Below are 27923 nucleotides of genomic sequence, written 5' to 3' on the forward strand. Positions count from 1 at the left end.
ACAACCCATTTTCAATGCCCTGGCTGAGGGAAGGAGGTTCTCACCCAAGATTTGATGGTACATGGCCCCGTCCATCGTCCCTTTGATGCGGTGAAGTTGTCCCACCCCCAAAGCATAATGTTTCCACCTCCATGTTTGATGGTGGGGATGGTGTTATTGGGGTCATAGGCATCCTTCCTCCTCCTCCAAACACGGCGAGTTGAGTTGATGCCAAAGAGCTCGATTTTGGTCTCATCTGACCACAACACTTTCACCCAGTTCTCCTCTGAATCATTCAGATGTTCATTGGCAAACTTCAGACGGGCCTGTATATGTGCTTTCTTGAGCAGGGGGATCTTGCGGGCGCTGCATGATTTCAGTCCTTCACGGCGTAGTGTGTTACCAATTATTTTCTTGGTGACTATGGTCCCAGCTGCCTTGAGATCATTGACAAGATCCTCCCGTGTAGTTCTGGGCTGATTCCTCACCGATCTCATGATCATTGTAACTCCATGGGGCGAGATCTTGCATGGAGCCCCAGGCCGAGGGAGATTGACAGTTCTTTTGTGTTTCTTCCATTTGCGAATAATCGCACCAACTGTTGTCACCTTCTCACCAAGCTGCTTGGCGATGGTCTTGTAGCCCATTCCAGCCTTGTGTAGGTCTACAATCTTGTCCCTGACATCCTTGGAGAGCTCTTTGGTCTTGGCCATGGTGGAGAGTTTGGAATCTGATTGATTGATTGCTTCTGTGGACAGGTGTCTTTTATACAGGTAACAAGCTGAGATTAGGAGCACTCCCTTTAAGAGTGTGCTCCTAATCTCAGCTCGTTACCTGTATAAAAGACACCTGGGAGCCAGACATCTTTCTGATTGAGAGGGGTCAAATACTTATTTCCCTCATTAAAATACAAATCAATTTATAACATTTTTGACATGCGTTTTTCTGGAATTTGTTGTTGTTATTCTGTCTCTCACTGTTCAAATAAACCTACCATTAAAATTATAGACTGATCACTTCTTTGTCAGTGGGCAAACGTACAAAATCAGCAGGGGATCAAATACTTTTTTCCCTCACTGTACACGTCAACTATGACAGACAAATTGAGAAGAAAAAAATCCAGAAAATCACATTGTAGGATTTTTAATGAATTTATTTGCAAATTATGGTGGAAAATAAGTATTTGGTCACCTACAAACAAGCAACATTTCTGGCTCTCACAGACCTGTAACTTCTTCTTTAAGAGGCTCCTCTGTCCTCCACTCATTACCTGTATTAATGGCACCTGTTTGAACTTGTTATCAGTATAAAAGACACCTGTCCACAACCTCAAACAGTCACACTCCAAACTCCACTATGGCCAAGACCAAAGAGCTGTCAAAGGACACCAGAAACAAAATTGTAGACCTGCACCAGGCTGGGAAGACTGAATCTGCAATAGGTAAGCAGCTTGGTTTGAAGAAATCAACTGTGGGAGCAATTATTAGGAAATGGAAGACATACAAGACCACTGATAATCTCCCTCGATCTGGGGCTCCACGCAAGATCTCACCCCGTGGGGTCAAAATGATCACAAGAACGGTGAGCAAAAATCCCAGAACCACACGGGGGGACCTAGTGAATGACCTGCAGAGAGCTGGGACCAAAGTAACAAAGCCTACCATCAGTAACACACTACGCCGCCAGGGACTCAAATCCTGCAGTGCCAGATGTGTCCCCCTGCTTAAGCCAGTACATGTCCAGGCCCGTCTGAAGTTTGCTAGAGTGCATTTGGATGATCCAGAAGAGGATTGGGAGAATGTCATATGGTCAGATGAAACCAAAATATAACTTTTTGGTAAAAACTCAACTCGTCGTGTTTGGAGGACAAAGAATGCTGAGTTGCATCCAAAGAACACCATACCTACTGTGAAGCATGGGGGTGGAAACATCATGCTTTGGGGCTGTTTTTCTGCAAAGGGACCAGGACGACTGATCCGTGTAAAGGAAAGAATGAATGGGGCCATGTATCTTGAGATTTTGAGTGAAAACCTCCTTCCATCAGCAAGGGCATTGAATATGAAACGTGGCTGGGTCTTTCAGCATGATAATGATCCCAAACACACCGCCCGGGCAACGAAGGAGTGGCTTCGTAAGAAGCATTTCAAGGTCCTGGAGTGGCCTAGCCAGTCTCCAGATCTCAACCCCATAGAAAATCTTTGGAGGGAGTTGAAAGTCCGTGTTGCCCAGCGACAGCCCAAAAACATCACTGCTCTAGAGGAGATCTGCATGGAGGAATGGGCCAAAATACCAGCAACAGTGTGTGAAAACCTTGTGAAGACTTACAGAAAACGTTTGACCTGTGTCATTGCCAACAAAGGGTATATAACAAAGTATTGAGAAACTTTTGTTATTGACCAAATACTTATTTTCCACCATAATTTGCTAATAAATTCATAAAAAATCCTACAATGTGATTTTTTTTTCTCATTTTGTCTGTCATAGTTGACGTGTACCTATGATGAAAATTACAGGCCTCTCTCATCTTTTTAAGTGGCGGAACTTGCACAATTGGTGGCTGACTAAATAAGTTTTTCCCCCACTGTATATAAACTTCCGACTTCAACTGTAGGTGTTCCTTTTGTCCAGGTGGGAAAGGGCAGTATGGAGTGCGATTGAGATTGTGCCATCTGTGGATCTGTTTGGGCAGTATGCGAATTGGAGTGGATCTAGGGTTTCCGGGATGATGGTGTTGATGTGAGTCATGACCAGCCTTTCAAAGCACTTCATGGCTACCGACGTGAGCGCTACGGGGCGGTAGTCATTTAGGCAGGTTACCTTCGCTTTCTTGGGCACAGGGACTATGGTGGTCTGCTTGAAACATGTAGGTATTACAGACTTGGTCAGGGAGAGGTTGAAAATGTCAGTGAAGACACTCGGAGTACACGTCCTGGTAATCCGTCTGGCCCCGCGGCCTTGTGAATGTTGACCTATTTAAAGGTCTTGCTCACATCGGCTACGGAGAGCGTGATCACACAGTCGTCTGGAACAGCTGGTGCTCTCTGGCATGCTTCAGTGTTGCTTGCCTCGAAGTGAGCATAAAAGGCATTTAGCTCGTCTGGTAGGCTCGCGTCACTGGGCAGCTCGTGGCTGGGTTTTCCCTCTTTAGTCCGTAATAGTTTGCAAGCCCTGCCACATCCGACTAGCATCAGAGCCGGAGTAGTAGGATTCAATCTTAGTCCTGTATTGACGCTTTGCCTGTTTGATGGTTCGTCTGAGGCCATAGCGGGATTTCTTATAAGCGGCAGCTCTAGTCTTTAGCTCGGTGCGGATGTTGCCTATAATCCATGGCTTCTGGTTGGGATATGTACGCACGGTCACTGTGGGGACGACGTCATCGATGCACTTATTGACGAAGCCGGTGACTGAGGTGGTATACTCCTCAATGCCATTGGATGAATCCCGGAACATATTCCAGTCTGTGCTAGCAAAAAATGTCCTGAAGCATCCGACCACTTTCATATTGAGCGAGTCACTGGTACTTCCTGCTTTAATTTTTGCTTGTAAGCAGTAATCAGGAGGATAGAATTATGGTCAGATTTGCCAAATGGAGGGAGAGGGAGAGCTTTGTATGCGTTTCTGTGTGTGGAGTAAAGGTGGTCTAGAGTTTTTTTTCCTCTAGTTGCACATTTACATTTTAGTCATTTAGCAGACACTCTTATCCAGAGCGACTTACAGGAGCAATTAGGGTTAAGTGCCTTGCTTAAGGGCACATCGACAGATTTTTCACCTAGTCGGCTCGGGGATTAGAACCAGCGACCTTTCGGTTACTGGCACAACGCTCTTACCCACTAAGCTACCTGCCGCCCCCACATGTGACATGCTGGTAGAAATTAGGTAAAACGGATTTAAGTTTGGATCTTTCTCTTCTGCCATGGTGGATGAGCTACCTTTTCTGGTAAATACAGGGCCATTTCTATTTCCCACCGGAAAATGGCAGCTACAGACCCGAGTGTTGTCACTGGGTTTCCGGTCCACCCATCTGAAAGACCAATTTAAAAAAAACTTTTACTAGCTAGCTAAGTTGATTACTAAAATGGTAACATCTATATTAAAATACCATAACCCACAGACTTGACTATAGTAACACTAAAATAGACCCGGCTTTGGTCTATCAGCACATCTAAAATCATACTATGTGGATGGGACATTTCTGCTGGGATGGAGGAATTGTCTGGAATGCTCAACTATAATAGATGATCAGGACAGTCTAGGATACCATTTGCCCAAAGAGGTGAAGCATTGCGATGAGCTATTCGACTGTACTTCTGATTCTAATTCTCAAAAGGAAAGTTAAAACCCTCAACCGTGAGGTCACTGAGGAGGACCAGCAGTGATAGGGGGATCGTCTGAAAGGGACTGACATGCACGGATGGAACATAAGGATTTTGGGCACTGGCCAGCAGACCATGATTTCTACTAGCCCAGGTAACATTCAGGTCCTAAATCTGTGGCATGCGATGTTTGTAGAGGCAACATTTCACTGCTGTTTCGGGCTAGTTTTGCACATTTTCTACTAGCCATTTCACTGCTGTGTCAGGCTAGTTTGGCACATTGTCTACTAGCCCAGTCTGAAAAGTACTAGCCTCTGGCTAATTTAATTTCCATCCCTGCTGACATGTATAACTGACTTCACAGGTCATTTGATTAGTCATGTACAACAGATGCACTCGTGGAACAAAACCGTTTGTGTTTTGTATGGGAAAACATTGAGCCTACAATTCCTTTGTGTGCTAGCTAGCCAGCTAGTTAATGTTAGCTCACCGTTTGTGCAGTCACACTTTTCCACGTGGTGACATGCTAGATAATATTAGCCCACCAGAGCAGGGATATTTAGCTAACGTTTAGCTAGCTAGTTATGTTAGCTCATCATTCGTGCAGTCAGACTTTCCCCACACCCCACGGGTGGTGACATGCTAGCTAGTCCACCAGGGCGGTGTTAGAAATTGCGTAATTCAAATCTGGTATTGGAATAAGAATCAAGAGATCTTCAATCCAAGCTTAATTTATTATATGCAAAATGTATGTATGATAAGTATGAAGGTTCGTATATACGGGTCCACTGAAATACCACGCAGGGCACTCAGAGAACTGATCCATTGTTTACAGGTTATTTCTCAAATACTCTGACAGAGAGTTCCCACCTCTTCTGTTGGCCAATCAGAGTAAAGGACTGAGTGTGGTTTAGACTTTACTCAGCCAATCTGTTGGTGCACGGGTTAGTCCCACCCCTTGGCGCTCCACCGTTCCCAGGCATAAGTTGCTATCATAATAACCTGCGGAGTCAGCACCCAAAAGACACCCCTCCAATCTGTACTCCATGTACCCACGTTCAAGGACGGTTTCACAGACAACAAAGAGAGAGTGTTCGTATCTGTAAGAAATACAAATCTTATCTGTCCTACCCCTAACGTTCCTTACATGAATCACAGCCTGTTATGTGAAACAATTTATATCAGTATAGTACAAACCTATGCTCCTCATTAATGCATTCCTTCTAAGTTATTCATCACATACAGATCCAATTATGAGAAAAATAGAACCCAACAATCCCCCTTTTGACACCCTCTAGGTTGTCACTCATTAAAATATAATACAAACAAAAATAAACACTTTTATTAATAGACAATTTGATAATAAAAGGCCTTCAGTCCTTCCATCTACACCCAACTTGCAAACGGTTGGCTACCAGTCACCCAGGAACTTCAAACCTTCACATAAGGAAAGACAAACATTCACAATGGTTAGCTTGATTAATAAAGCATAAAACACAAACAGGGAAGTACATTTTGGCCCCCTTTAGACACCCTATAGGGTGTCACTCCTCCAAGTCTGGTAGGTCATATCCTTCATTCCTTAGGTCGGAGTCCGGGATTGGGCCGTATCTCACCATCTGTTTGGAAACCACCTTCTCCATCTCCTTTTCTCACCAACCCTCAGACACAGGGAATAAGACAACATCCACAAATAACAAGTATACCCATAGAAGCTATAACTTCACCCAGAATAGTTACAATAATAGTTTTCCATTTACCAAATATGTTATCAAACCAACCGTTGATGGAGCTATCAATACCAGAGTTCTCAGTCAGTTCGTTCGCCAGCGTGGTGATGGTCACAGACCCTTCCGGTGCTGTATTGTTTGGGGATGAAAGTACAGCACATAGATCCAAACAGAACACAAACCCCGTCCCGCTCAGCCAAAAGCATATCTAAAGCTATTCTATTCTGCCATGTCATTAAGATAGTTGCCACTGTCTGCTCAGCTAATCAATTTATTGCATCACGAGTGTGGTTTATAAATCTTTTGCTGGTTATATTAAATATAATTTATCCAATCTACATTTTTATTAATTGTTGATCACCAGAAAATACTTGATTCAAACCCAGCTGCGATCTGATTCCTAGCTTTGAATTGTTCTGGAACCCCTCGAGGTACTCCTATCCCATCAATATATATATCCTTTAATCAAAGGATCCCGGGAGGAGGTCCTACTTTCTATGTGACAACTCACCAGTCTCTGACACGTTTGATTGTTTGCGTATGTAGGTGAGTTCACAATCAGTTATCACCACACAACCATCAGATGTCAGCACGGGCCTGGTTTTGGTTCCTAAAATCCTCTGGCTGCAACAAAGATCAGGGACTTTGCCCACAGCTCCTTCCAGATGGGGCTGCAAAAAGCCTGGCCTCTGTACCTCAGCACCAAGAACACCATCCTCAAGAAGTACGACGGACGCTTCAAAGATATCTTCCAGGAGATCTACGAGAAGCAGTACCGCTCTAAATTTGAGCAGAAGGGGATCTGGTATGAGCATCGTCTGATTGATGACATGGTGGCTCAGGCCATGATCACGTCGGGGTCACCAATTGTTAGAAATTGCGTAATTCAAATCTGGTATTGGAATAAGAATCAAGAGATCTTCAATCCAAGCTTAATTTATTATATGCAAAATGTATGTATGATAAGTATGAAGGTTCGTATATACGGGTCCACTGAAATACCACGCAGGGCACTCAGAGAACTGATCCATTGTTTACAGGTTATTTCTCAAATACTCTGACAGAGAGTTCCCACCTCTTCTGTTGGCCAATCAGAGTAAAGGACTGAGTGTGGTTTAGACTTTACTCAGCCAATCCGTTGGTGCACGGGTTAGTCCCACCCCTTGGCGCTCCACCGTTCCCAGGCATAAGTTGCTATCATAATAACCTGCGGAGTCAGGTTATTTGTGATCTTACAATACAATGATTCAGCTTTGATCTAACTTTACTAAACCAGCACGATAGAGCTCCACAGTGGAGGTGTCATAATACCCATAATAATCGTTTTTCCACCATTCATTTTTCCCATAGGGGATTTGAGAAACACTTAAAATAAGGGCTGTGTTTCATGTAGGCTTACCCTGGTGTGACGTTTTGATAACCATGTAAATCTCTCTCGGACAAGGTGAATTTTTATCAATATATTCAGCTCTATTTACGCTCAGATTCTAAAATGCTAATTAGCATCAAAGTAGACCATGCAAAACTACAAATCCCTGCAAGCTCCTGCACGTCATCTCTAGCTGACACCTTTGCTAACAGGTATTGCGTCAATTTAAAACTTGCACAAGACAGGTCACAGAATTGTCCATTTAAATAAATGTTGCCTATTTATTCATTACTATATTTAGCTAACATTAGATAGTTAATCCAGAGATTCTTACCTTTGCCTCGATATGGCAGTCTCGTCCAAATCATCATGGCATTTGTAGTTCTTTATGATAGCCACATTAGCAGCTAATTAGCATTTCATTTTGGGGGAGTAAATACAGGCAAATATATTGATAAAAGACCTTGTCCTAAAGAGATTTACACAGTTATCAAAACGTCACGCCAGGGTAAGCCTACACGAAACACAGGCCTTATTTGAAGTGTTTCTAAAATCCCCATATGGAAAAAATGAATGGTGGAAAAACGATTGGAACCATTTCCCTGTTCGACCTTTAGGTTTTATGGGTATTATGACTCATACTGTGGTACTCTATTGAGAAGTGGAGGAGCAACGCTCCCGCTGCACTGAAGGACACGCACCTAGTAGGCTATAGTCTACTCTTTTGCCTTGCGCAAAATTAGGTGATGCTGAAAGAGAGACCAGGTGTGGCTGTTTTATGAAAATCTGGGAATATTTGCTGAAAGACACATTTCTGGTTGGTCTCAGTGAATATAAAACAGGAAGGGTGACTTTTAAAACCGGATTGAGTGAAGTAGCAGCAAATATGTTGAATGAGCAAGGAGAGCCTCACACGTTTGACGAAATTACCTTATATCGTTCAGTCAAATATGGCTATTTACTTACTTGTGTAGCTCTTCGTCAGAAGCACACTTTTTATAACCGCCCTCTCCAAGTTTAGCTACAATTTAACTCAAAAGGATTTGAGAAATGTGATTGGTTGACGATAGGCCTATGACCTATGGCCTACACCTCGTCTTGTGCTGCGCAGAATATCAGATCTCAACAATGATTGGAGAAGTGTTAAACATCACCAGTACCACAACATGACTGCAATAGACAGTTTGGAATGTCTGACTGAAATACGGGACAAATCAACTATTTTTTCAAAATTAGTGGTGTTTGAAATTGCTAATAAAATACGTGACAAAGGGCCAAAATTATGCGGGACTCTCACGCACAATATGGGACATGTGGTCACGCTACCAATACCTGATAGGAGCAATGCGACACCTTTGGGTTGCTGGCCGAAATAAAAAACCTACCAGAGAGTGTACATACACTGCACTACACATTGCATCACTGGGGCCAAGCTTCCTTCCATCCAGGACCTCTATACCAGGCGGTGTCAGAGGAAGGCCCTAAAAATTGTGAAAGACTCCAGCCACCCTAGTCATAGACTGTTCTCTCTGCTACCGTATGGCAAGCGGTACCGGAGCACCAAGTCGAGGTCCAAGAGGCTTCTAAAAAGCTTCTACCCCCAAGCCATAAGACTCCTGAACATCTAATCAAATGGCTACCCTTTCTTAAAACTGCATTGTTGGTTAAGGGCTTGTAAGTAAGCATTTCACTGTAGTATTCAGCGCATGTGACAAATAACATTTGATTTGATTTGCACTAATCCATTTAAATGCATTGCTCATAACACCAGTCTAGCTACACAAATATTGCACATTTGTTACATTTTAGATTTGGATAGTAATATTCATATATAATTGGTCTAAAATACGGGCGGCAGGTAGCTTAGTGGGTAAGAGCGTTGTGCCAGTAACCGAAAGGTCGCTGGTTCTAATCCCCGAGCCGACTAGGTGAAAAATCTGTCTGTGCCCTTAAGCAAGGCACCTAATTGCTCATGTAAGTCGCTCTGGATAAGAGCATCTGCTAAATGACTAAAATGTAAAATGCGTAAAGTTATACACTTCACCAATTTGTTATGCATTAATTAAGTTTTCCATAATCACTCCGGCTAATGCAATGCTGCATTTGAAATGAAAAGACCTCATAGACTAAAGCAATACCTTGTGAGGAAGTGAACAATGTTTTTTATTTCTTTAGGAAATTACATTATTATGAAAAGTGTAGTCCTAATAAACTACTTTGTGTTACTAATGCTTCATGAAGTCTGCATAGACATACGTGACCAAAGGCAGTGAAATCACATAGCTAGACATATCAATTCAATGTGTCATTTTCTAAGTTGACAATGCTTATTCCCCTCCAGACTTGTGCTTTGATCAAAAGACTCTGGAAAAAAGTCAGACATTTAGAGATGGACTTTGGTCAGCTCCAATGCTATTTAAAATTGATATTGCAACTGTGAAATCATTGTTAATGATAACGTATTACCTATGTGTCACATGGAGGAACATTTATACAGGCCCGACTCTCTTTTGTGTCCTTCAACAGTGTGCAGTTCACATCTGGCCTCCCTTCAAAGTATGCTTTAGACTTAACAGGATACCCTATTTTCTCCCTGGCATGGAAACAAATAGCAAATAAAGAGTTAGATTCATCCAATTTACACCTGACACACCAAACAATAGCAGAGTGCACAGATTTCACACTGCACCAGATAATATTGAATGTGCCACTGAGCCCAAGCAATGCCTAAATCGTGTGTAGCCTACTTATTGAGAGGCATAGGGGTAGATACACACAAATTACTTGGTTAATCATTGTATAATAATAGTATACTATACAGTCTCCTTACGGGTATTCTGACAGATCAGGTATGCACTTGCGTTCTCTGGTCCTTTTGGCTCCTTCTCCACAGGGGGGCTCACAATGACTCCACTCACTCCATTCATCCCACTTACCATCAACTAAACACAAGTTAAGCATTATGTGAGGAACATGACTTCTTAGCCTACTGGTTATGAAATCTGATTTGTATTATTCAACTATCACTGCAAAAACATGCAACAGTTGGACTGAATTAAAGTTGAAAGAGGCATCAAAACAAATAACACAGCTCAATCAATGGAAGATAACATTTGTTTAACTCACATTCGCAATATTGAATGTCAAAGCAGGGCCTGTAGTCTGTGATCGTTCCTTCACACGTCAACCCACCAAAATCTGTGTGTTTACACCATCTTTGGCGTCTTTGCTGTCCACCGATTTTTCGACAGGTAATTTTTCCTCTATTAGATTTACAGTCTTCCCATTTCCCCCACTGCGACCACTGACCATCCACTGTGGAACAAAGAAATAACTATTATCCCCATGGGAAGTATTTCAGTTCTTAGGAGGACTTGAAGGATGCAATGGTTTCACTACTGAATACCATATACAGTGTTACGAAACCAACTAGCTAGCCTACAGATATTGATACACTCGCTATGTCTAGGAGTCCTAAGCCTAGCTAAATGGTCTATAACCTGATTTAATGTGTGCATTTATGTGAAAAGTCAGAGTATGCAGACCATGTTGTATGTATGTGCCCCCAGGGGACAGCAACCTTAACTCGGTCCAGGGACAGCTCCGTCTTGAACTCTTGGTTGGCCAGCCCAAGGGGATTATCATTTGTTCAGGTCATGGTGACGAAAATAAATATATAGAAAAGGAATGTACAAAAATACAAAACTAAAGATGTAACGCAAAACAAACACTGGCAGGCCGTACCTGTGTGCTTATCAAGGCCTGGCACAGCACTTGGACCCGGTTACTGCTGTCACCTAGGGATGAGGTGTGGAAGTGTGCTGTCTATCTACGTGCTAACACTAAACTACCCCCCATATCATAACAGTAATAGTATTACTGTAAAAGTATGTAATATTATTATAATTACAGTGACAAAAATATAAACATCTGACCTCAGCTGTGTGAAAGCTACAATCCTCTCAAGTGAGGCTAAGTTTGATCAAATGACTCATCCACTAAAAACAACATTTGCTCAGAGGTTAATAACTGATGAAATGGGCAGAGGGAATGGGTTATTCTCCGGCTGTCAATATTTTACCTGGGCACTGGTTTTTGGTATTGCAGACTTTTGTGTCTTTATTGGATCCAGAGCAGGGCAGCCCTCCATGTTTAGGGGCTGGGTTGTTACACTGTCTGAGCATTTCATTAACCCCCACCCCACAGGTAACGGAGCAGGAGCTGGGGGGCCCCCACAGCCCCCAGTTACCATTTACTGTTGAGGATAAAGAGGGAGGTTTGTTTTACATACACTATGAGTACATGTTATTGCTACATTATGTGTATGAATACAAGCAATAGCTTTAGGATATCAGTCAGAACCTCAGAGGAAAATTTGATTGCTTGGCCATGCCATTTACCAGGACATGAAGGAAGCTCATCACAGGTCCTAGATTCGCTCCCTAACCCAGGGCATTCATCACCAGGGGGCACTGAGGACGGTGGTGGATTGGAGCATGATCTAGAGCGCCGCTGTGTAGGTCTGGGTAAATCCTCCCTTGCACAAGTGCCTGAGCATGGCTGCCAACTCTCCCAGTTTGACCAACCACCATTGGCTACAGTCGAAATAGGAGATGAATGGTGAAAAAAACATGTAAAACTTGTATAATGTATGGAGATGATTATTGCATTATGTGAAGGAATAGAGAGTATTGTCTAAATCATGATGGTCTTTACTTGGACAGACACGATCAACCACGCAGGGTTCCTCTTCTTCACTTGGACCGTCACAGCTGCCTCCACATCTAGGTGGTGGTTCGGTGCATGTCCTCACTCTCTTTCTCAAGCCCTTCTCACAAGTCACTGAGCAGGGCTGCCACTCAGCCCACTTGCTCCATTGTCCCTGTTCTGAACAATTTTCAGCAAGATCATCAAAAGAGGCACAAAATACCTTGACTTCAGATATGATTGAATTTATGTTCCCTGACTGTTAGAAAGGGTCTGTACCTGGACAACAGTCTGGCTCAATGCAGACTTTGGTCTCTAACGTGAGTTTGCGAAGCTGTCTAGGGGTAGTCTCCTGAGTACATTTTCCCTGTCCCTGGCATTCTCGTCGTCTCTGCGAAACTCCCTCGTTACAGGGAACAGAGCAGTTGCCCCAAGTAGTCCATTCAGACCACGAAGCTGGCCTACAGGTGACATAAAACGCAACATATCACATCCTGCACTGGGACATTGGACGTCCAAATCTGAAACTAATTGAGACTCACCCACAAAACTTGCATTTTCCATCTGCTCCAATGTAGCCATAGTGAGGGTTAAGACAACAGTCTTCCATCGTCACTTCTCCCAGGAGATAGTCACAATCCCCATTATCAAACCTGCTGTAACATTTCACCTCCTGTGATACTGAAAACATATAGATTGTTCTAGTCACTGCTTCAACAAATAAATCTAGCACCATATTATTCAAAAGTAACGTGATGTGTCTAGCATAATAGTGAAGTGTTGTGTTCACAAATCAATATATTAAAATATAACATTTAGTTTACTGTTGCTATGAGGTTCAAAATAGACTTATTTTTAAACAACAATAATAAAGTCACTGACCTGATTCCCTGAAGATGATCAGCAAAACCAATAAAGTCCACAACAACTGGACCATTTCTCTGTCTGTCTATGCCTAGTACTTCTTACTCTAGCTCTCTGTCCACTCTCACTAGCAGGCTTCTCCAGAGATACTGTATATAAAGACGAGATGGTATTGTCTCTACCCTAACAATGGGAGTCGTTGTCCCAAAGGCGGGAAAGCAGGTGATCTGCTCTGCTTATCAGTCTGTCTATTATTGGTCTACTTATTGCTGTATTTCCGCGTGGACCGATTATGATGGGAGTGGGCCCTCTCCCTTCGCCTCTTCCTCTCTGGCTTATGTTTCACTTTATTGGAATTTGGATACAAATAGGAAAGGCATGCATCCCATTCCCGTAAGGTTAATAAACTCATACCTCCCCCTGAACCTCTTGACCTTTTTGCAGCATTGTTACGCAATTGTTGTACAGTGTTGCACAAAATGCCAAATGCACTAGCTAGCTATGTCTAAACCTAGAAGACTTAGACTTTTGGCAATATAAAAGAAGATGAAAGTGAAATGAAGAATATGTAATCAAATAGTATAAAAGCGACAGGTAGCGTGTTAGAGATACAGTTTAAGATTTTGGATGCCTGATTACCATACATTTTGAAGACAGTCATTCTAATCACTGTATGAAGCAATTTGGAAATATATGATGCAATTTTGGCAATTTACCCAATAAAAGTACATAACCTGATTACGTTTGACATATGATTATTTTTTATTGTCATTTAGCAGACGCTCTTATCCTGAGCGATTTACAGATCATCTAAAGGTAGCTAGTTTAGACAATCACATATCATAGTCATATTAAGTAAAACGTTTCAAGGCCGCTATCAGCAGTCAGTGCTAGTAAGAAAAGACAAGTGCGTGTAAGCAAGGGTGGACGTTTTTTCTTCTTCTGTGAAACCTTGAATTTGAATCAATATTTGCTCAACAAACATTGCACCTCATAACAAATATATTTTTGCAACTCTTTTCTCATTATTTCCAATAGGCTGTGCTCGTGGTAGGTGAAGAGCCACTGACACCCCGTCCAGTAGGTGGCGATCAATAACCTATCTTGAAATTATCTGCTGCTGTCCTACAAGCTGAAGAAGAAAAGGCGAAACAATTCCGGTGCCGAGTCGACAGTGTTGCCCTGACAAAATGCTTGCCCGGTTGTCACGCGTTGGGCCTGCCTTGACCCGTTTTCGCACAAATCCAGCGTGTGGGATTCGGTTCGTATCGCAATCTCCACCCTCGGGTGCTGCTGGTTCGGCCACTGTGTCGGATTTGCAGCCCTCGCATGCCAAGGAAAGTCATGGACACGCAGAGGTCAGCGCGTTCGAGAAGGTGAGTTGGTTCTGAATCGAAACTGAAATACCCGTCGCTAGCTAGCCAGCTCATATCTGGTATTATTTACAATATTTTTCACATTCAATGTAGTTTTTGACATAACGATACACATTCCTTCAGTCAAACATAGTGGCTAAATACATTGCTATCTGCACTCCGAGGTAGCTAACACTAGCTAGCTAACGTTAACACATTGTTTACAATCCAGTGTATCATGAAACCATAATAAATCGCTCAATCTCTACAGAATCGAGATTATCATGGGTTCTCTCAAGATCCTGTCGTTGACGAGTGGAACATGAGGATGGCCTTCTTCTTTGGCATCTCTATGGCGATTGTGGTTGGGGGTACCTTCATCCACTACTTGCCAGACCATGGGTATGTTTAAGCACACTGCACATCCCTCTTTGTTACTTGCTGTGGCTTGCTCTTCATCACTTGCTGGAACAGGTGCACAAAGAGTAAGTGACAACTGAAAAACCGAGCTACATGATAGCTTTGACACCATGCTGTTTTAAATGCTGTTTGGGAGAAATAGGCCTACCCACAAGGGCCGATCTAGGCGTTGCCTTACTGCAAAGTACACTGAACAAAAATATAAATGCAACATACAACAATTTCAAAGATTTTACTGAGATACAGTTCATATAAGGAAATCAGTCAATTGAAATAAATTCATTAGGCCCTAATCTATGTAATTCACATGACTGGGAATAAAGATATGCATCTGTTGGTCACAGATATGTACCTTTTGAAAAAAAGGTAGGGGCGTGGATCATAAAACCAGTCGGTATCTGTTGTGATCACCATTTGCCTCATGCAGTGCAACACATTTCCTTTGCATAGAGTTGATTGTGGCCTGTGGAATGTTGTCTCACTCCTCTTCAATGGCTGTGTGAAGTTGCTAGATATTGGTGGGAACTGGAACACGCTGTCCAGAGCATCCCAAAGATGCTCAATGGGTGACATTTCTGGTGAGTATGCAGGCTATGGAAGAACTGGGACATTTTCAGCTTCCAGGAATTGTGTGCAGATCCTTGAGTCATGGGGCCGTGCATTATCATGCTGAAACATGATGGCGGCAGATGAATGGCACAACAATGGGCCAGGATCTCGTCACGGTATCTCTGTGGATTCAAATTGCCATTGATAAAATGCAATTGTGTTCGTTGTCCGAAGCTTATGCCTGCCCATACCATAACCCCACCATGAGGCACTCTGTTCACAACGTTGACATCAGCAAACCACTCGCCCACACGACTTATCCAGAGCGACTTACAGTAGTGAGTGCATACTTTTTTCTTACTGGTCCCCGATGGGAATCGAACCCACAACCCTGCCGTTGCAAGACCATGCGCTACCAGCTGAGCTACACGGGACAATAAGCTGTATTACAATGGACTGATGGAACTATGGATAGTAGACCAGTCGATTCCACTTGCACAAGTCAATGCTGTGTTTCTGGACTCCAAAAATGACAAAGGTGCATATAGATATCGGAATTCAGATATGACGTCATTGTTTTAGCACTATGTACTGAGTTTTTAAACAATGGCGCGTGACATGGTTCAATACACTGATAAATCAGCACAATCTACTTTTTCGTTTTTTAAAATTGACGGCATCTTGGAGCTAAAATGGTGATAATGTATACTGTGCTAATGACAATAAAAAAAAAAATGGTAACGGAGATCAATGTACACTACGGCGAACTTAGCCAACAAGGCATTTGTGGTACATGCGTGGGGGCCAACATTTTTATGCACCTCCGCTATTGTTACTGTTGTCTGCACCTCTAAACAAGTATCCAAGACACACACACAAACACCTCTTATGTGCTTGATTGAATTGATCATCACAAACACAATCATTGATCATTAGTCTTTTTGACCTGTCTTTTTCTAACCAGTATGAGGCAGTGGGCCAGGAGGGAAGCAGAAAGGTTGATCACACAGAGAGAGGCTGCAGGTCTTCCTCTTATGGAGGAGAACTACTATGACCCAAGCAAGATTGTGCTACCAGGAGCCGGAGAGGAGTAGGATGTACTATAAGGAGCTGTTCACTGAAAATGTTTTTCTCTTTGACTGTTTATTTCTCATCAGTATAATGTAATAAAAAATGTATACCACACTATTGATCATTCTTTTGTGGTCAGTGATCAAACTGAATAGCCCTTGGTAGCAACTGTGACTATCGGTGATCATGAAATAGTACGATAGTCAAACTACTGGAGTCAGTGCTCTGCGAGCCCCTTGTAGCTGCCCCGGGCCATGCCGCCACATCTCCATTGTCATCATGCACCACCCGCAAATAATATTAAAGTAGCAGACACCATCTCCAGGAATACATTGACAACACTGAGTGATGGCATGGATGCACTAGTGCACACAGTAGTCAGCAATGTGCTGGTTATTGACAAACTTGAATTTGGTCTAATGACCATTCTGAAAGAAAAAATACGGCTTTAAGTACCTACCGGTAACTAAGAAAGATAATGCAGGTAACAGTCTGATTAATCAAAGCTGTCCTGACTTCTGCTCCAGCAGTATGTCCACGCTGCAGCATTCTGTATAAAACTTGATTGTCAGTCTTCAAGGGTGCTCAATTTGTCCACAGTACCTTATCCCAATACGTTCAGGAATAGGCTTCAGTTAAGCTCTATTATGAAACGTTTCATAAAACGTCAAAGTTCAGCCCCTGATTCTCAAATAGGTGACCGGGTGCCAAATCCAGTCCACAACATATTTTCATGTGGCTGATTTAACATTTAGTAGATTAAGAGAAAGCCATTGGAATTTGTAAAGATTGTGTTACGATACTATTTAAATATATGCACGCATGACTAAATCACTTTGGATAAAATCGTCTCATATAATAGACCGTTTGAAAGAGGTTGGTCATATGACGCAGCGCAAGAGTTCTCTACCCGTTAGGGAGATTGGGGTCAAGGCATCCCATTGGTCGAGTTTCTGCCCAACTAGATGTCCAGGTGTTGCATTGCATCAACCAATGGTTGTGTTCTACGTCATCGACTGTGCAGTCGTCAGATAGCTATGGTCATGTTCCCCTGCTCAGACGTTGCTGATGCATGCCAGATCTTACAATGCCTGGATAGGTATTTTACATATCAGCTAACCACATATGTTATAGCAATCTGGTGCCCGATGGCACAGTCGATGACGTGACACGCAACCATTGGTTGATGCGTGCAAATTCTGAACAGGGGAACACGACCATGTGGTTAGCTGATTTGTTCAATACCTATCCAGGCGTTGTAAGATCTGGCATGCGTGTACAATGTTGAAGGCTTTTCAATTAGCATGAGATACATCTCTATCCCTATTTCAACCATAATACTGCCACTGCTCTTAATGATGATGTCTCTACAGAGCATAAGCAAGCAAGCAATAACGTTTAAATTACAATCACAACGCCTATTATTGATTTACTGCTGTATACAATTTTTTTGGGTTTGACCCCAAAAAATATTTCCTTATTGTTGAAACCATGGCATAGGGTTGGGGGAAGAAAGATCCACTCTTCACTTCCGTTTTTCCCATGCACCGGTATACATGTATCGAGTTGTTGGCTTAAATATCTGTCACTCATTAATTTGAGGCTTCCTATTAGATCGAGATCATGGGCTTAGGCGGATGTTATCGGCGTGGCACACTGTTGGGGGCGGGGTTGAAGGGTCGGACAGGAAAAGAGAAGGAAGGCGAGGACATCTGTAACGAAAACGGTACTTAAACGAGGAAATGTAACCTATTTATAACTTTGTTATTGTTCACCTTGAAAATAGATAATTTATTAAGTAAATATTTGAATGAGGCTTTAAACGTTTTCTGTAGCCAAGATGACATGAGGCTAGAGTATTACGAGAGACCGCTATCAGCTAACATCAGATAGCTAAATTAGCTAGCCTTAATGACGGAAACGAACGAACAATTGAAATGAAAAGACTCCTTGTTTCAGACACCACCAGTTAGAGCTGGACAGGCAAAGTTATCAGGTCATCATAGCCAGGTATACAGTGACATCATCACCCTTTTGAAGTTAGCAACACACTCTGGTCTGGGAGCTAGCAACTATTCGCACTAGTGCATGCCCTGGGCAAGATCTCTACGCTAACTCGCTAGCCACCGCTGACAAGTGGTTTAATTTTCGTAACCGTCGTCCACCGACACAGCATATGTTACACATGGGCGTTTTTAAATAGGAAAATCATTGTAACTAGCTAACACTTACTGAGTTGACGTGAAGTAAATGAGGAAATTAACTAGTTATTAGTTTGGGTGCGGCGTGTTGTTGTTGAGGCCATTCATCCAACGGCTAGCTGGATGGCAAGCAGTGTTTTCTGCTGGTAGTCTGCTCTTGTTTAGTGGCGATAGTGTCACTGTTTTGAGGTATTATGGGTAATTTCATGTGAACATGGAACAAAAATGTCCATACATGTATTTACCTGAAATTCAGTAGTTAGGCCTAGAAAGATAGCTGACATGGCATGTATTTGCATTTTTATCTGAATTTGAATATTGGTTATTTACGAAATAATGAATCAAAGTTTGGTTATTTAAAAAAATATATTTTTACAAGTTTGGTTATCATAAACGTTTGGGTTTACAGGCCTCCAACACTAATGGATTGAAAAGCACTGCGCAATGTTGCCTAATGAATCAGACTGTGATACCCCTGGTTACACAGTCTGGGATTAATGCAATACATTTGTTTGGAAAATGTCCTCATGAGTTCTACATGCCAGAATGTTGAATACAATTTAATTTTAACTTACTCTACCGGTTGTCTGTGTGGTTTGTCCTTTTGCAGATAGGATTTTGAGAAAAAATATCCACAGGGATATTGTGGGCATGTCCTTCCGCATTGTGCGCATGCTTCAGGTGAAGAGCAAACAAATCCAGACCCGTGTTTTGATGTCGGTTTAATAATAATTTAATGTGAAGATTTTGTCAAATTTCCTAAGGCAGAGGGACGAAATCAGCGGACAACGGGTAGAGTATATTCAAATTAAGTTTATTCAACATTCTGACTTGTAAAGGGACTATTTGTTTAGTTTTTTATCTAAATGTTAGAGATGAGTGGAAGTTTATACTGGGATTCGTAGAGGCAATGTAGCCTCTTTGCTCCAGGAGACTTGTACACATTGGGCTCCCATCGCTGAAGGCTACAGCCCGTATCCCCGAAAACATATTTACCAGCCCTCTATTTGACCTATTTCCTAGGAATTTCCCGTCACCGAAGGCAAATCTATAGTCTAATTCGGAATGCCTTACAAGTCGGTATGGGTTATACAATGTGTGAAAAAAACGTTTATATCCAACTTTTCCAGAGTTTACCAAATTAATTCCATATTTCCCTAAAGGTGCGCTGGGATCTCGCATAGCAACTATTACGGACTAAAGGGACTAGGCAGTGAGCTTCGGAAAATGAGGATTTAAACATTATTTTACCGAAGTAGTTAACACATTGTATAACCTGTACTGACTGGTAAGGCATTTCGGCTTATAGATTTTACTTCGGTGACTGGATTTTTTAAAAGGAAATAGGTAAACCCAGAGGCCTGGTAAATATGTTTTCGGGGATATGGGATGTAGCCTTCAGCGACGGGAGCCCAATGTGTACAGGACTCCTGGAGCGAAGGGTCTATGGGCAATGGAAATTCTCCATTGGATGTTCTTAGTCCAGGAGGACTAAGCTAAATGTTTCAGATGTACATATTCTGTAGCCTTACACAGTCTGTAGTCACTGGAGCTGAAGTTGATGGCTGGCTTTCATGTGTCCTTTGGGGCCAAAGTGGGAATGCTCGTCGAACATCTCATTCCAAAATCATGGGTGTTAATATGGAGTTGATCCCCCCTTTGCTGCTATAACAGCCTCCACTCTTCTAGGAAGGCTTTCCACAAGATGTTGGAACATTGCTGTGGGGACTTGCATTCATTCAGCCACAAGAGCATTAGTGAGGTTGGGCGATTTAGGCCTGGCTCGCAGTTGGCGTTCCAATTAATCCCAGAGGTGTTCAATGGGTTTGAGGTCAGGGCTCTGTGTAGGTCAGTCGAGTTCTTCCACACTAATTTCGACAAACCATTTCTGTATGGACCTCACTTTGTGCACGGGGGCATTGTCATGCTGAAACAGGAAAGGGCCTTCCACAAACTTTTGCCACAAAGTTGGAAGCACAGAATTGTCTAGAATGTCATTGTATGCTGTAGCGTTAAGATTTCCCTTCACTGGAACTAAGGGGCCTAGCCCGAACTATGAAAAACAGCCCCAGACCATTTATTCCTCCTCCACCAAATTTTACAGTTGGCACTATGCATTAGGGCAGGTAGCGTTTTGCTGGCATCTGCCAAACCCAGATTCATCCATCGGACTGCCAGATGGTGAAGCGTGATTCATCACTCCAGAGAACGCCTTTCCATTGCTCCAGAGTCCAATGGCCGGGAGCTTTACACCACCACAAGGAGAGAGGTTCAATTGTTGTGAAGAAGGCGTCAGGGCGCCCAAGAAAGTCCAGCAAGCGCCAGGACCGTCTCCTAAAGTTGATTCAGCTGTGGGATCGGGGCACCACCAGTGCAGAGCTTGCTCAGGAATGGCAGCAGGCAGGTGTGAGTGCATCTGCACGCACAGTGAGGCAAAGACTTTTGGAGGATGGCCTGGCGTCAAGAAGGGCAGCGAGGAAGCCACTTCTCTTTAGGAAAAACATCAGGGACAGACTGATATTCTGCAAAAGGTACAGGGATTGGACTGCTGAGGACTGGGGTAGTCATTTTCTGTGATGAATCCCCTTTCCGATTGTTTGGGGCATTCGGAAAATACCTTGTCCGGAGAAGACAAGGTGAGCGCTACCATCAGTCCTGTGTCATGCCAACAGTAAAGCATCCTGAGACCATTCATGTGTGGGGTTGCTTCTCAGCCAAGGGAGTGGGCTCACTCACAATTTTGCCTAAGACACCGCCATGAATAAAGAATGGTACCAACACATCCTCCGAGAGCAACTTCTCCCAACCATCCAAGAACAGTTTGTTGACGACCAATGCCTTTTCCAGCATGATGGAGCACCTTGCCATAAGGCAAAAGTGATAACTAAGTGGCTCGGGGAACAAAACATCGAAATGTTGTGTCCATGGCCAGGAAACTCCCCAGACCTTAATCCCATTGAGAACTTGTGGTGGATCCTCAAGAGGCGGGTGGACAAACAAAAACCCACAAATTCTGACAAACTCCAAGCATTGATTATGCAAGAATGGGTTGCCATCAGTCAGGATGTGGCCCAGAAGTTAGACAGCATGTCAGGGCAGATTGCAGAGGTCTTGAAAAAGAAGGGTAAACACTGCAAATATTGACTCTTTGCATAAACTAAATGTAATTGTCAATAAAAGCCTTTGACACTTATGGAATGCTTGTAATTATACTTCAGTATACCATAGTAACATCTGACAAAAATATCTCATAACACTGAAGCAGCGAACTTTGTGAAGACCAATACTTGTCATTCTCAAAACTTTTGACTATGACTGTATGTGTGTGTGTATATATATGTATATATATATATATATATGTGTGTGTGTGTGTGTGTGTGTATGTATGTATATATATATATATATATATATATATATATGTGTGGTCCTCTGTAGCTCAACTGGTAGAGCACGGCGCTTGTAACGCCATGGTAGTGGGTTCGATCCCCGGGACCACCCATACACAAAAATGTATGCACGCATGACTGTAAGTCACTTTGGATAAAAGCGTCTGCTAAATGGCATATTATATTATTATATATTTTTTTTTATTTATTTTTTTATTTATATTGAACAAAAATATAAACGCAACAATTTCAAAGATTTTACTGAGTTACAGTTCATAGAACGAAATAAATAAATTAGGCCCTAATCTATGGATTTCACATGACTGGGCAGGGGCGCAGCCATGGGTGGGCCTGGAGGCCCACCTACTTGGGAGCCAGGCCCAGCCAATAAGAATGAGTTTTTTTTTGCACGCTCCATCTAAACTTGAGACATCTGTGGCGTTGTGCATTGCACCTTGTGCCCAGCACAAGGTGCACCTGTGTCACGATCATGCTGTTTAATCAGCTTCTTGATATGCTACACCGGTCAGGTGGATGGATTATATTGGCAAAGGAGAAATGCTTACTAACAGGGATGTAAACCAATTTGTGCATAACATTTGAGAGAAATAAGCTTTACATGGGACTAACACTTTACATGTTGCGTTTTATATTTTTGTTCTGTAATATTGATTTGCTTGGTTGTGTTGCTATATTATCACTGTGAAACTCAAAATAGTTTTTCCAAAAAAATGTCACTTTTGCTGGATTAGCACTTTAACAGACATTTTCTTGCAGATGGCTGCGATCCGTAAGAAACTGGTGATCGTTGGTGATGGCGCTTGTGGGAAGACCTGTCTGTTGATAGTCTTCAGTAAAGACCAGTTCCCTGAGGTCTACGTACCTACAGTGTTTGAGAACTATGTGGCAGATATTGAGGTGGACAGTAAGCAGGTGAGATTGTACTGTTAGTCACACAGTTTGCCATCAAGACATACTTTGAAGCACAATTTATATGTGGAAGTCTTATGGTTTGCACATTTTGATAGGTAATCATTTATTCAGAGCAAATTGCAGTGTTTGGCCAAACAGCAGTGTAACTGTGAATATCTGCTCTCCGTGTGGGTTCTAGGTGGAACTGGCCCTCTGGGACACAGCCGGACAGGAGGACTACGACAGACTAAGGCCTCTCTCCTACCCCGACACTGATGTCATCCTCATGTGCTTTTCCATAGATAGCCCTGACAGCTTGGGTAAGACCTTGGTGACTATAATGTTCATATATGTCTTACATGGTAAATGCAACAAATGATCGTATCACTTGCAGCAGTTTCCTAAAATGATCCCCTGTGTCTGAAACAGAGAATATCCCAGAGAAGTGGACCCCTGAAGTAAAGCACTTCTGTCCAAATGTGCCCATCATTCTTGTGGGTAATAAGAAGGACTTGCGGAATGACGAGCACACACGTCGGGAGTTAGCAAAAATGAAGCAGGTACAGTATGCATTATGAAATCTTATTATGGAATTTTATCAAGTAGACTCATTGCCCTGATCCATTGAGGATATATTTTTTAATTGAACATTGAAATTGAACAAACAAAAATAAAAAATAAAAATAAACAAACCATGGACATTTGTTTTAACGTGGTTGTGTTGCCTTATAAGCTACCTTCACTTCATGTACTGTTTGCGGTTGTCTAATTATACACAGGTTCAGAGGTTTTTGTTTTGTTCAGTTGGTTTATCCAACATGCTAGTTACGTTTTTGTTTGGCTTGTTGTAATGATTGGTGGTTTAGTATGTCACAAAGGATGCCAACCATAGAATGCCTCTGAAAACGTTTCCACCTCTGACACATGAACAGGAACCAGTGAAGCCAGAGGAGGGCCGGGACATGGCTAACCGCATCAACGCGTTTGGTTACTTGGAGTGCTCGGCCAAGACGAAAGATGGTGTGAGGGAGGTGTTTGAGATGGCCACCAGGGCGGCGCTGCAGGCCAAGAAACGCGGCAAGAAGAATGCCTGCCTCCTGCTATAGAGAGCTGGGGAAGGAGGGGAGGGGAAAACCAATCAGGCCAAGGAAAACGCTGCACCCCTCTGTCTCCCTCTGTGGAAGGGTGGGGGAGGTTCGAGGTGGGCAAGGGAGAAAAAGATAATTAAACAAGGAGGAATGGAGAAGAAGGTCAAATGTAACGAAAAGGGGAGTTTACATTTTTAAGGCCAAGGTGATCGCCAATCGGCTTTCAGTATAAGATTTTTTATTCGGTCTTGGATGACTAGAAGGGTAAAGCAAAAAACACAATATCTCTCTGGTAAACTTATGTCTGAGCGTGGTGGTGATCTCTGAGGGAAGGGATAAGATTGGTGTTCTTGATCGGGTCATAAACCCCAGCGCTATTGCCCTGGTTCATAGAGCGGAGCATCATCAGAGAAAAAGGGTGATTCATTACATCAGAATGGATGTATGTTCTCCTGACTCTCTTTGACCTCATTGGCTTGCAGTGTGTCTGTCTGCGCTTGTCTTTCATTTCTGTCCAGCCATACCATAGGTGTTTATTTTCTTTGTTCTCCCTATGGATAGACTAACCCTATCCTTGCATGGACCAGCACCTCCTTCTATGATATCATTTAGTTCTATCAATCATATAGTTCACTTGATACAAGCAATTTTGATTTATTTAAATAGCTAAATATTTTTATTTGACTTTGACTATAGAATTCATATTAAAATGCATACAATAATAATGATAAACTGATTTTTGTTAGTTTTATAAGCCTGTTCATGAATTGTAATGAACAATTATTTTAGAATTTGGTTTTGTCATAAGTTGGGCTAAAGTCCGATAAATATATACATTTGATGTGGACTGTCAGACACTGGTTTGAAAGGGGAGTATGACTTTTATATTAAGTGATATTAAGTTCAGCAAATTTGGTATTTTCCGCTTGCAGATTGTTTTTGCCTGCATGACAGGCTGTTATTGGGAGTGAGTTTTTAATGTTGACCTATTTCTCACTCCCTCCAGTCCACTCCTCACTCCATGTCTTTCTAACAACTGTTGATGATGGCTTATGGCTTATCCTGTACCAGTTATGCATATTTAACAAATCTAGTAACTTTAGAATGAAAGGTTAAAAATAAAAGGTAAAATGCTTGAAAAGTAATTAATGAATAAGAATGACAAGATGTCAAACTATTAAATGCAAGTAACTTCTTTAAAAAATATATTGGTCATTTGTGAGGGGGGAGGGGTATTGTATACAAATGCATCCTCACATTTCCTCAGTCCTTTTAAATGTACTCTAAGAAAATAAATTGTTTTAGGGAATAATTGGTTGTGTCGTTCATTCATGTTTCATGCCTCAACACAATCACATGATGTGCATAGAATTTATAAGATTCAGTTACAAAACATTTCACAGAATAGATCAAGGCATCTAGAAAAGGAGTGGGTCTCCTGACCATCCTTCATCACGTTACCGTTCCATAGTTTTCACTTCAGTATTTACAAAGTGTGGTGTAGTCCAGTAACAAACTCCTTTTAATAGTGCTCTGAAAAAAAGATGAGTCAGATTTGTCTTGAATCTTCTGCTGTTCTTCTTGGTGTTTAAAGAATTTACAATTGCACTACTGTTAATAATCTTTAGAACTATACTGAACAAAAATATGAATGCAACATGCAACAATTTCAAAGACTTTACTGAGTAACAGTTCAAATAAGGAAATCAGTCAATTGAAATAAATTCATTAGGCCCCAATCTATGGATTTCACATGACTGGGAATACTGATATGCATCTGTTGGTCACAGATACCTTTAAAAAAGAAGGTAGGGGCGTGGATCAGAAAATCAGCCAGTATCTGGTGTGACCATTTGCCTCATGCAGCGTGACACATCTCCTTCGCATATAGTTGATCAGGCTGTTGATTGTGGCCTGTGGAATGTTGTCGCACTCCTCTTTAATGGCTGTGCGAAGTTGCTGGATATTGGCGGGAGCTGAAACACTGTCATAGACTTCGATCCAGAGCATCCCAAACGTGCTCAATGGGTGACATGTCTGAGTATGCAGGCCATGGAAGAACTGGGACATTTTCACCTTCCAGGAATTGTTTACACAATGTTGACATCAGCAAACTGCCCGCCCACACGACACATTTGTGAGGCCGGTTGGTTGGATGTACTGTCAAATTCTCTAAAACAACGTTGGAGGCGGCGTAGGGTTGAGAAATTAACATGAAATGATCTGGTAAGCGCTCTGGTGGACATTCCTGCAGTCAGCATGCCAACTGCACGCTCCCTAAAAACTTGAGACATCTGTGGCATTGTGTAGTGTGACAAAACTGCACATTTTAGAGTGGCCTTTTATTGTCCCCAACAAAGGTGAAATATTCACTAACAGGGATGTAAACACACTTGTGCGCAACATTTGAAAGAAATCAGCTTTGTGCATATGGAAAATTTCAGGGATCTTTTATTTCAGATCATGAAACATGGGACAAACGCTTTACATGTCGCATTTATATTTTTGTTCAGTGTATGTTCTCCTGTGTCATTTATGTACTGATACAAACCTGTGTCGGGTTGTATGTAGGAGTGTCTGATGAGGAAGTCTAGGACCACCATGGCACAGTTGGGCTTGAAGTCGTCACTGACCAGCACTTCTTTCACCTGAAAACAACACATTGTAGGCCTACTTGAATTCCTTCTTCATGGGCCAGACATAAGAACTATCATGCAGGACTGGAGGTGCTCAAAAGTAGAGTGGTTGACCTTGTCCATGGAGTAGAGGTAGAAATCTTGTACCTCCCCATCCCCTATCCTAAGCTTGAACTCGGGAGGTAGCGGCCAAGTCGAACACAAACTGGCTTTCTGGAAACACCCCCTCCTCATCCTCATATGTAGAGCTATGAGAGAAGACACAGGGGATATTGAAATACTGTGGATGAGAATGTAGGCCTACGTAAAAGCATGCAAAGAGACAGCATTCTCAATGAGACACTGCAGAGTGCTGCCCACTTATTTTACATTTACATTTTAGTCATTTAGCAGACGCTCTTATCCAGAGCGACTTACATGAGCAATTAGGTTTAAGTGGGCACATCAACAGATTTTTCACCTAGTCGGCTCGGGGATTAGAACCAGCAACCTTTCGGTTACTGGCACAACGCTCTTAACCACTAAATTACCTGCCGCCCCCACTCCTGTTGAGACATCAATCAACTCACTGTGCTCACGGGGCATGCAGTCTCTGCTATGTCTGCTGGGATGCAGGCCTCCTGCTCACATTCCTTGATCGTTTTTCACAATGATACCTGCTACTAGACCCCCAGCTGCCTGAAAACATGGTGGAAGAGCATTATCAAACCACAGTTTGCCATTCACTGAAAATATGTAAAATATAAAATCAACAAGTGCTGACCAGGTTGTCCAGTTTTCCAGGGTAGGTCTGCTTGGTCATGGATCGTCATCCCACCCACATCCTGAGTTCCCCATTTTCATCCTGACAGTACCCATTAATATGGACTCCATACAGTTTCACTCCAAAAAGGCATACAAAGACAATGTTTATGGGGCATGCAATGGCAAGGGAAACACTGGGATTGTTTTCTATTGTTATTGCTTAGGACAGGACTTACTTGTGGCCGATCTCTCCATACACATTAGTGGAGTGTCGCAGATCTCTCCATACACAGTAGTGGAGTGTCGCAGACTCTGGGCATTACTTCATAATTCTATAGAAAAGACACAAATGTAGAAATGTCAAATTTCGGAGTTTGGTTGAATTCTCAAGAGTATATTGTAGTAAACATTCCCTCTCACCTCATTTCTCCATCCTTTCAAGACGGTCAGAGAGCCTTCCCTCCTAAGTGGCTGAAGAACAGAATCTACAGCCTCTGACCTTCTCCTATAGAAGTCACAATTCTGGCGCAGAGTAATAGCGCCGCCATGTGGTGGATTGAAGACCTCTGGAAATTGACTAAAAATGGACGCCACTTGGC

At 42.5% G+C, this 27923-nt stretch overlaps 3 protein-coding genes and 1 pseudogene across 5 annotated transcripts; 2 read left to right on the forward strand and 2 right to left on the reverse strand.

Annotated features, from left to right (window-relative positions):
• Positions 1-9526: 9526 nt before the first annotated feature.
• LOC311150142 (properdin-like) lies at positions 9527-13115 on the reverse strand. Its single transcript, XM_084187437.1, has 10 exons — positions 12981-13115; positions 12641-12779; positions 12378-12559; positions 12108-12278; positions 11792-11986; positions 11473-11646; positions 10518-10706; positions 10222-10333; positions 9858-9984; positions 9527-9755 (listed from the first exon to the last, which is right to left on the reverse strand). Exons 1-9 carry the CDS (start codon positions 13033-13035, stop codon positions 9858-9860), a joined length of 1344 nt encoding a protein of 447 aa, XP_084043563.1. The 5' UTR covers positions 13036-13115; the 3' UTR covers positions 9527-9755.
• A 938-nt stretch (positions 13116-14053) lies between these two features.
• LOC311149386 (NADH dehydrogenase [ubiquinone] 1 beta subcomplex subunit 11, mitochondrial-like) lies at positions 14054-16471 on the forward strand. Its single transcript, XM_084186565.1, has 3 exons — positions 14054-14338; positions 14589-14719; positions 16251-16471. The coding sequence occupies exons 1-3, from the start codon at positions 14153-14155 to the stop codon at positions 16378-16380; spliced, it is 447 nt and encodes a 148-aa protein (XP_084042691.1). The 5' UTR covers positions 14054-14152; the 3' UTR covers positions 16381-16471.
• A 1539-nt stretch (positions 16472-18010) lies between these two features.
• Positions 18011-25256, forward strand: LOC311150143 (rho-related GTP-binding protein RhoA-C). 2 transcript variants are annotated; one of them, XM_084187438.1, is made up of 5 exons: positions 18011-18083; positions 22722-22877; positions 23056-23176; positions 23286-23416; positions 23789-25256. In XM_084187438.1, exons 2-5 carry the CDS (start codon positions 22722-22724, stop codon positions 23960-23962), a joined length of 582 nt encoding a protein of 193 aa, XP_084043564.1. In that variant the 5' UTR covers positions 18011-18083; the 3' UTR covers positions 23963-25256. The 2 variants fall into 2 exon arrangements, with proteins under 2 accessions (XP_084043564.1, XP_084043565.1); XM_084187439.1 differs by having other exon boundaries at positions 18025-18101.
• Positions 24319-27872, reverse strand: LOC311149879 (annotated as a pseudogene). The gene is made up of 7 exons: positions 27843-27872; positions 27600-27656; positions 27344-27388; positions 27150-27258; positions 26695-26860; positions 26496-26592; positions 24319-24326 (listed from the first exon to the last, which is right to left on the reverse strand). The product of its transcript is annotated as an uncharacterized misc_RNA (transcript).
• Between the last annotated feature and the right edge of the window lie 51 nt (positions 27873-27923).

This window comes from Coregonus lavaretus (genome assembly GCF_964263955.1).
Source record: "Coregonus lavaretus genome assembly, chromosome: 22".
Lineage (NCBI taxonomy): Eukaryota > Metazoa > Chordata > Actinopteri > Salmoniformes > Salmonidae > Coregonus > Coregonus lavaretus.

Bases quoted from the DNA above. Each gene is read 5' to 3' on its own strand.
- LOC311150142 (XM_084187437.1), bottom strand. From the start codon at position 13,035: ATGGTCCAGTTGTTGTGGACTTTATTGGTTTTGCTGATCATCTTCAGG. The intron at 12,560-12,640 runs GTGAGTCTCAAT...TGTCACCTGTAG, and splicing joins GGAAAATGCAAGTTTTGTGG to GCCAGCTTCGTGGTCTGAAT. The intron at 11,987-12,107 runs GTAAAGACCATC...TTTCGACTGTAG, and splicing joins GGTTGATCGTGTCTGTCCAA to CCAATGGTGGTTGGTCAAAC.
- LOC311149386 (XM_084186565.1), top strand. From the start codon at position 14,153: ATGCTTGCCCGGTTGTCACGCGTTGGGCCTGCCTTGACCCGTTTTCGC. The intron at 14,339-14,588 runs GTGAGTTGGTTC...CAATCTCTACAG, and splicing joins AGGTCAGCGCGTTCGAGAAG to AATCGAGATTATCATGGGTT. The intron at 14,720-16,250 runs GTATGTTTAAGC...TTTTCTAACCAG, and splicing joins CACTACTTGCCAGACCATGG to TATGAGGCAGTGGGCCAGGA.
- LOC311150143 (XM_084187438.1), top strand. From the start codon at position 22,722: ATGGCTGCGATCCGTAAGAAACTGGTGATCGTTGGTGATGGCGCTTGT. The intron at 22,878-23,055 runs GTGAGATTGTAC...TGTGGGTTCTAG, and splicing joins TTGAGGTGGACAGTAAGCAG to GTGGAACTGGCCCTCTGGGA. The intron at 23,177-23,285 runs GTAAGACCTTGG...TGTCTGAAACAG, and splicing joins AGATAGCCCTGACAGCTTGG to AGAATATCCCAGAGAAGTGG.